The following is a 9,116-nucleotide window of genomic DNA, read 5'->3' as shown; positions in this document are numbered from 1 at the left end:
ACAGTCTCCACGCTCCTGAAATGAGCACACACAGGGTACCTACACAGTCTCCACACTCCTGAAATGAGCACACACAGGGTACCTACACAGCCTCCACACTCCTATCACCTGACTTGAAATACAAAAATTGTTTTAAGAAGCTTGTTTAAAAACAAAACTTCTTTTCTTGTTATGAAATATTTATTTATTTTAATTTTTTTTTTGGAGACAGAGCCTCAAGCTATCCCCCTGGGTAGAGTGCCGGGGCCTCACAGCTCACAGCAACCTCCAGCTCCTGGGCTCAAGAGAGTCTCCTGCCTCAGCCTCCCAAGTAGCTAGGACCACAGGCGCCCGCTACAATGTCTGGCTATTTTTTGGTTGCAGCTGTCATTGTTGTTTGGTGGACCTGGGCTGGATTCGAACCTACCACCTTAGGTGTATGTGGCTTGCACCTTAGCCACTTGAGCCACAGGCACCGAGCCTAATTTTTAAAATACTAACAAAAAGTTACTATATAGAAATTAACCACTTTTCCCCTCTGGTACATTACCTTTTAGATCGTTATCTTACATGTCATATTAATATGCGCTTATATGTATGTTTTGATGTATTTTAAAAACATAATGTATTTTGTATTTTAAAAATGAATCTGGGATCACTTACCTTTTATTTTACTTTTTTAATTTAACATGGTATCATGAGCATTCTTTGATATTAAAATATTGTCTCTGTAAAAAAAGTATTCCAGCCTATGGACCTTCCCACTTTCACTCTTCTTTCATTGTTGAATCTTTATATTATTTTTATATATCAAATATATACATAATATATATATATTTTTCTCAGACAGGTTCTCACTCTGTTTCCCAGAGTAGAGTGCAATAGTTTTATCATAGTGCACTGCAACCTCAAATTCCTGGGCTCAAGAGATCCTCCTGCTTCAGCCTCCTGAGTAGCTGGGAGTATAGGTAGGCACCACCACATGTGGTAATTTTTCTATTTTTTGTAGGGACAAGGTCTCCCTCTCGCTCAGGCTGGTCTCTAACTCCTTGCCTCAGGCAATCCTCCCAGCTCAGCCTCCCAGAGAGTCAGGATTATAGGCATGAGCCACTGTACTGGGTCCTATTACATTTTTTAACGTAAAAAGTTTAGATAATCCTAGATTTCAGTTATAGCTCTCAAAACTAGTTGTATAACTTTACGCAAATCACAAACTCTTAGATCTGTATTTCCTTACATTTAAAACAACAAGATTAAAATAGATGCTTTATAATATTCTTTTACCTTTAATGTTACTTCACATTTATGTGGCAACCATAGGTTCTTAAAGATATCTAGGTAAAGTAGCTTCCACATTTAAATTCTTTTCTCCTCAAATTAAAAAGAAATTAAGCAAGCAACCTACATATTTGAACATATATTATCCTTTAATATATCTTTATTGTATTTTATAAATAAAATAATATTTTTAAGCCACATTTTGTAAAACTTTTAAGTTATCTGGGAGAGTCTTGCATTAATTCATTTCTGCTTTTCCTTTTGGGAAAATCACTATAAATATGCAAATATTTGTATAAATATATAAAATGCCTATGTTAAGTCTGTGGATATGAAATATATTAAACCAAAATGCTTCTATTACAAAAGAACCACTTACCTTAGTTTCTCAAGTTCAGACTTGAATCATTTCACAGACAAATGTTATTGGGGAATGAACTTCTTATCCATTTACTTCTTCAATAACAAAACAACAGACTTGTCCTCAAAATAGGTTGCAAACTGATGTCCTCAATTAAGATATAGTCAAAACTTAACGTATGAATTGTCAAACTAACGTATTAAAACTTCTGTTTTGCTATACACAGTCCGCAATAGTACTCAGGGTCAAACCTTAAATACAGTCTCAAATTATGTGGAATTTGCATATAATCTGTTTACCATGTGTGACTCACTTAAAATGATAAATTTATGAGAGTATTATTTCAGTAATAACTTATTTTACTGCAGAGTTAACTAGGATGAGAAAATCCACTGTTTGAGTATAATTTATACTTATTTCTTACTAAAATTACCTGATTCACTTTATACTAACCGGTGTTTATAAGAAACATGAGGAAACACTACACCAAAAAGAGCCACGGAAGCATCAATGACTGAGACTCCAAGAGGGAGAGGACCAGGCACAGCTTCTCCAGCAGGTATTCGTAGATAAATGGAGGAAGGATCATGTTCCAGAGCTCCGCTCCCAGATGCACTATTTGGTTGGAGCTGCAAAAGGATGAAATAAAAATATTCAAATCTACTTTAGGAAATTCATATACTAAATATTGGGCATGAAGAATAGAATGGGGAGAAAGGAAAAAAGCAACAAAAAAAGAATGATTGGATCTGAAAAAGTTTAAACAGATAAAAACATAATTTGGGCATTAAAAGTGTTATCAGTAACATCTTACACAATTTTAAGAAAAGTCTTAGCCACGTGCAATGGCTCATGCCTGTAATCCTAGTGCTATGGAAGGCTGAAGAGGGCTAGGAGGCAGGAGTTAGAGACCAGCTTAAGCAAAAGACCTTGTCTTGACAGAAAATAGAAAAACTTGCTGGGTGTGGTGGAGTACACCTGTAGTCCCAGCTACTTGGGAATCTCAGGCAAGAGACCTGCTTGAGCCCAAGAGTTTGAGGTTACAGTGGGTTGTGATGATGCCACTGCACTCTAGCCCAGACAACAAAGTAAAACTCTGCCTAAAAAAAATTAAAAAAAAAAAAATAAAGTCTTGTTCATTCTAAAATATTTTTACACTAATGTGTGAACAAAATGTTAGCAATAACTTAAACCCATAGAAAGTTATTTAAAAGGGAGCTTTAGTCACTTATTTTAAAAAGGTCCTAAGAAATAACATACTTGGTAAAAGAGGTTCTAATTCTTCAATCTACCAACCGTCATTCCTCTCCAGTATGTCACAAAACAAAACACCAATAACTAAAAAGCAAGTTAAAACTGATCTTCACCACAGCTCCCACAGGATATCTAAATGCAAAGAATACCAAATAAAGATAATTTGCCAAATCCTAACTATTGCGGTTTACCTTTTTTCACTATTTATCCACCACTAGGTTGCTATCTTTAGGTATCTAAGAAAGCTGTGTGAAAATTAAACCTTTACTTATTTATGTCTACGATATGTTCTTGTCAACGACAATGTGTATGTAATAAGACCATTGCATTTTCCTGTATGGTTTGCTACCTGGTCCTCGATTGATTTATGATCAGTTTCTTGAAGCCAGGAACCAAGAAGAACACTATCATCATAATGGCAGAGGGATCTGAGGAGGGAAGTAGTTGTGTTGGCTGAGTTGTCAGTCAAGGTGAATTCTGCTACCAGCTCTCTAAGAAGTGCATTGAAAGATCCTAAAAAACAGAACTTCAGATCAGATTAAAAAGAGTAATTTTTATGAAAATCATAATCGCCATAAAGAGCAGCAACATGTTCTAAAAGAGCAATATAATTAAGACCCTGTTCCCTTTTTAAAACAAATTTATATTAAATATTTTAATGCTGGTTTGCATATACAATAACAGTACTTTCTTTTTTATCATGTGCCTTTTAGCCCAAATTATTTAAAATAACCAAAAAACTCAAAGAGAAGAAACAGTCTTTATTTTAACCACATTAAATGTGACATGGTTATTGTATTTACTACTCATTGCCCAATAATGTGTAGACACTGAATCAGAGCATACCAAAATTCTTGGGCATGACTGTATTACAAAAAAAAAATCAACAGTTTGGTTTTCTTTTAATATTTTATATAATATTTAATTTCTATTAAACTGGCTAGATTTGAATCCAAGCTCTGCCACTTACTACTTCTAATGCTTGGACAAGTTACTTTACTTCTCTCTCTCTCGTTCTCCCTCTCTCTCTCTCTCTCTCTCTCTCTCTCTCGATTCCTCGTCTTTTAAACAGGGCTAATTGTCTTGTAAGTTACAGTAGAGTCAGAGAGGCTCGTACACAGAAAAGACTTAGAACAGGAACACAGTAAGTACTCAACAAGCGTCAGCTACTCTACGAGAAAAAAACTAAAAGGGAAAACCTTCCTTTTCGAGGTGAGTCAGTGGGATAGCTTTGGTCAGAACTTTGTAAGACAGCACATAACTGTAAAGAATTTGTATCAGGTATTGCAAATTTTATTTACCTTCATAAGTTTTTGGAGGTAACAAAGCCAAGATATCATACAGTCTTAAACGGACCATTGCAGCACTAGCTTTCAGATGAGCTCCATGAGCTTTAATTACAGATGGAATGCTGAAATATCAAAAGATGGTTGATATCAGCTTATGATAACAAGTACTACTTATAAATTTTTTTTAGCAATGTATCAATGTACTGTCAAAGTAGACCAGTAAATATTAGATTTTCACTTTAGTTTATCTTTACTGTTACTAACAGAAATACTTTAAGATATAATTGTATTTCAGTCCACACAATAGCTGCGATTTGTAAAGTCATTTTCAAAATTAAAGTTTTATGTTTCCTGGATGATTCTAAAAGGAAGTATAAAATATGACTGTGAGTTATATAAATAAATAACTGTGTCTGTTGATAAATAAGATAGGATGTGAACTTGTCATAACTGCTTACTTACTGTGACATCATAGTCATGGCACATTCAATGGGAGTCATCAACTTTCTAATCACATCTTCAGTTAGCAGCTCGGGACAATGCGCAACAAAACTCCTCATGGCTACATAAAATTTTTAAAGCACAGATTTAAAGCAACTTTCATGAGCATAAATAAATCGATTAAATTGTACAAATATAAAGGCACCTATAATTCTTAATTATTATAAAAGTAGAAGGTTCTGAAACCATGTCAAACCAAAATGAAACCCTAAGAAATATCATTAGAGAAACCCAGAAGGGAGACAGCAGAAATGGAGGGAGGGAAGATACCTGGGAGAGAGATTTCTGTAAGTGGGAATCTGGAGAACTATAACCCTACAGGAAACTCAGATGCCTACAACGCAAGCAGCTTTAAGACAGAACAAGGAGTGAAAAAAATGATGCAGCGAGAAGTATCTTTACTGGCCCTTCAGCAACAGAGCCGAGACTGAAGACTTATCTTTTAGATATGTAGGAGCAAAACTGAGCCTTTGCCCAGCCGCCCACCCGATTAAGCGTCTATCAGTCTCCTGGTGTGAAAAATATTATTCACCGTGAGATAAACCAAAAAAGAACAACAATATCCAATACAGTTCTGGTTTCTAAATTAAACAAAACTTGAACCTTTCTTGCAAGCTGCTAATTCCCAGACAAAAGCAACTGTATCCACAATTTTTGTAATGTTGATGTTTGAAAAATGTAGTAAGGTTTGCCGATTTGATAATGATGTTAAAAAACAACTGTTTTTCCATTATGAAAAAACAAACTATAAACTCAATAACCTTGGTAATTCTGAGTTTTGTTTTCCTTTATTACATCTCTTGATTTTTTTTTTTTTTTTAAAGAGACAGAGTCTCACTTTATCACCCTCAGTAGAGTGCAACAGCATCACAGCTCACAGCAACCTCCAACTCCTGGGCTTAGGCGATTCCCTTGCCTCAGCCTCCCTAGTGGCTGGGACCACAACACCCGGCTACTTTTTGTTGCAGTTTGACAGGGGCTGGGTTTGAACTCACCACCCTCGGTATATGGGGCCAGTGCCCTACTCACTAAGCTACAGGCGCTGCCTATCTCTTGATTTTTTTTTTCCATGTGGTAACTCAGGGCTTCTTTGACAAAGAAAGATGGCAACAAGTGAGATTAAGAAGCCTGAGTTCTAGCTCTTGTCTTATGAACTCTGACCATGCTGAGTCATGTATTCTTTTTTTTTTTTCTTAGAGACAGAGTCTCACTTTGTATCCCTCAGTAGAGTGCCATGACATCATAGCTCACTGCAACCTCCAGCTCCTGGGCTTAAGCAATTCTCTTGCTTCCTGCCACAACACCCAGCTATTTTTTATTGCACTTTGGCTGGGGCCAGGTTTGAACCTGCCACCCTCGGTATATGGGGCTGGCGCCCTACTCACTGAGCCACAGGCACCACCCCTGAGTCACATCTTCTGAAAACACAATCCTTTCAGTTCTTACCACATAAAGCTCCAGCACGACCTTCCAAAGTCACTTGCCAGGTAAAAGAATCACCTCGGGCCTTCTCAGCCTCTAATTCTTTTAAAGAACGAGGGAAAACATTTCGCCACAATAACAACATCTTGGGCAGATGGTAACGGACAACAGATGGTCCTAACCAAGAAAACGAGAATATAAAGCCAAATATAGTAACATACATTACAAACAAAAGAGAATGAGCCCCTCTCAAGTTTTACCAATCTTCGTCATTTTACTCTATTTTTATTCCTAAAACTAACATTTTCAAAATATTCTTTAACTAGTAAGATATATATTAAAGTATAATATTCACTTTAAAAGTATCGATATTGTAGCATCCAAATATAAAGCACATACACAAAAAGCAATTTTTAAAAAATTGCCTAATTATATTCAGAATGTTGGATTACATATTCTCAATGACAAAATCTATCTGGGATATATTCTATGAGATCTTTTTCTTAAATACATATATATATACATAAACAAATATACCATCTCACCCCCCATGTATGTATGGATATAAATTGCCCCCCAAATGGAGGAATATATGTGTGTGTATATATATCTCTACACACACACACACACACACACAGTCCTCCATTTGGGGGGACAATTTATATGGTTAATTTAGTTTCATGGAAAAGCAGCATATTCAGAACTAGGAACATATATTTACGTTGCTAAGGAATTCATTTAACATACCGCTTATTCTTAACATAAACTTCTGGAAAACAGTTAATCCTTTATTTTCTTTAGAAAAGAAAACTAGATCAAAGAATAATTTCCAATAGATAATGCTTAGAACAATGAATAACTCTGTAGGACATATACCCACAAACTTTTACAGCAGGAGCCAAAAGTGAACTAAAAAGTAGACACAGCTCATCACAATGGTAACAAGTACTTCTGTCCTATGTACAATGTTAAACTTTGTCTGTATCTAGCACTTAGGAAGGTGAAGCACGTAATGGTTACCCCCCAAAAGCAGCACCAGCAACACTCGTTAAATGTAAATGTGACTTTACCACTCTACTAAGATTACGTTGCTGGTCTTCACTTAGGGGATGGAATTTGCCCCCAACATTCTATTTCTTTTGATTAACAGTAAGCTGCCACAGTAGAAATGGCTATTCTGATGGTAAAGGTGAAATTTGCTAACACTTTCCTCTTTAAATTTAAGCAAAAGTTACCAAGAAGAGGATCTACTACCAAATGATGAGGAAACATCTTTGCCATTTTACAACCTCATTCAAGTCCAGAATGTGAAGTTTAATACACTTAAATTTGCTTTAGAGTCTACTGACTGCAAAAGACAAATCCGACTCGAATATACTTATACCTAATGTCATGAGTGCTCCCAGTAACAGCCATCCGGCCTGGGTGCGCTGTAAAGACAGCCTGCTGTTTTGGGCGGCAGTTCGTAAAAGATCTTCAGCAATACTAACTACCATCTGTAAGAAAAGTTTAGAATAAGGTTTTAGTTTAAACAACGCAAAGGAATCAAGTAAAATAGATAACCAGTGTGCTTTATTTTAAAAGCTGTCTTTTTATTTCGTTGTAGCTGTTAACATGTTTTCAAAGAGGCAACATCAAGACCTATTCTGTCTCAAGTGCACTGATAATGATCTGAGGAGACCCTGAACAGTGAAGTGGTTAAGGACAAGGTCTAAAGCCAAACTGCCTGGGTTCATGTCCCAGCTCTGCCATCTTTCTGACATGGTACAACATAACCTCCCTTTCCTTAATTCCCTCATTGGTAGAAAGAAAAAATTTAAGTACCTACCTCATATGAGGATTAAATAAATTAATACAGCATATGTGCTACTATTTTGTCTTTTAATAACATGATAAATCTACTTCCTACTTCTTAATATACTTCTCACTGGGCCTGTTTCCTCATTCTCTAACACTATAAACTCCACAAGATTAGCTCAATGACAGATGAGTTACAGCTGTTCAATAAATCTTTGAATATCATTTAATAGGTACAGGCCAAGGCACACTGGCTCAGGCAGTAATCCTTGTAGTCTGGGAGGCCAAGGCAGGTAGATAGCTTGAGCTCAGGAGTTCAAGACCAGCCTGAGCAAGAGTGAGACCCTAAAAGTAGAAAAAATATCTGGTTGTCTTGGTGGGTGCCTGTATTCCTAGCTACTAGGAAGGCTGAGGCAAGAGGATCGCTTGAGCCCAAGAGTTTGAGGTTGCCGTGAGCTGTAACATCACAGCACTCTACCCAGGGCACAGAGTGAGACTCCATCTCAAAAAAAAAAAAAAAAAAAAAAACGATAATACTACCAATAACAATAGCATTCATTAAATGGTTACAAGAGCTCGCACTGTTCTGAGTACTCTGCTGTTTACATACACAGGGGAAGGCTAGTCAAAATTGAGGACCTGTACAGAGACTTCATGAAAGATATGGAACTTGAATCAGGCCGCAAACAGATTTAAATTTGGTACAGGTGAATAAGGGAGTGGCTGTAAGGGGTTAGCAGAGGAAAGGCAGGGAGGCTGAAAAGGCCTAGAGGAAAGCAAGACAGTCTGAATAGAGCAGCAGGAAATCAGAAAGAACAGGTGGCACGAGGGCAAAGTATGAGGTACAGTTTACCAGAGAGAGGGGGTTATATTTCATTTTCTGAGTCCTAGAAGTCTCTAAGGGTCTCTGAGCAAAAGTGAAGCATGAAAGTGGTGTGAGAAGGTGGGAGAAGAAGACTTCCTGAAGGATAAACAGTGAGGAGGCAACTACATGGCAAGGAGAGGTGGGACCCGGAGCTAAGCAGTAGCTATGGAACTCATAAAAATGAAAGGACTTGGGCCTCACAGCCCAGAAAAAAATCAGAATTTAAAAACAGAGCTCCAATCTACCCACGTAAAGTTACAAATAATATTTATATAAACTCTTAGGATTCCTGAGAAGAAAATTATGATAATAGTATAAAGTATAATAGAAAGGGGGAAAGTGATTTATTAAAACCATTCAATTTTGGCTC

The 9,116-nt window shown here is 36.7% G+C and overlaps 1 protein-coding gene across 1 annotated transcript in view; it reads right to left on the bottom strand.

The window, feature by feature from the left end:
- Positions 1 to 9,116, bottom strand: part of HEATR5B (HEAT repeat containing 5B) — a 94,833-nt gene that overhangs the window by 66,808 nt on the left and 18,909 nt on the right. The window contains exons 9-14 of the mRNA XM_023516670.1: positions 7,469 to 7,580; positions 6,109 to 6,261; positions 4,624 to 4,723; positions 4,174 to 4,283; positions 3,222 to 3,385; positions 2,072 to 2,247 (exon numbers count right to left, since the gene is read on the bottom strand). Of these exons, the coding sequence (XP_023372438.1) occupies positions 2,072 to 2,247; positions 3,222 to 3,385; positions 4,174 to 4,283; positions 4,624 to 4,723; positions 6,109 to 6,261; positions 7,469 to 7,580 (815 nt within the window). The remainder of the gene's footprint in view (positions 1 to 2,071; positions 2,248 to 3,221; positions 3,386 to 4,173; positions 4,284 to 4,623; positions 4,724 to 6,108; positions 6,262 to 7,468; positions 7,581 to 9,116) is intronic.

Source organism: Otolemur garnettii, unplaced genomic scaffold (genome assembly GCF_000181295.1).
Source record: "Otolemur garnettii isolate 467f Iridium unplaced genomic scaffold, OtoGar3 scaffold00095, whole genome shotgun sequence".
Taxonomy (NCBI): domain Eukaryota; kingdom Metazoa; phylum Chordata; class Mammalia; order Primates; family Galagidae; genus Otolemur; species Otolemur garnettii.
This window is presented reverse-complemented; position numbering and strand designations above follow the sequence as displayed.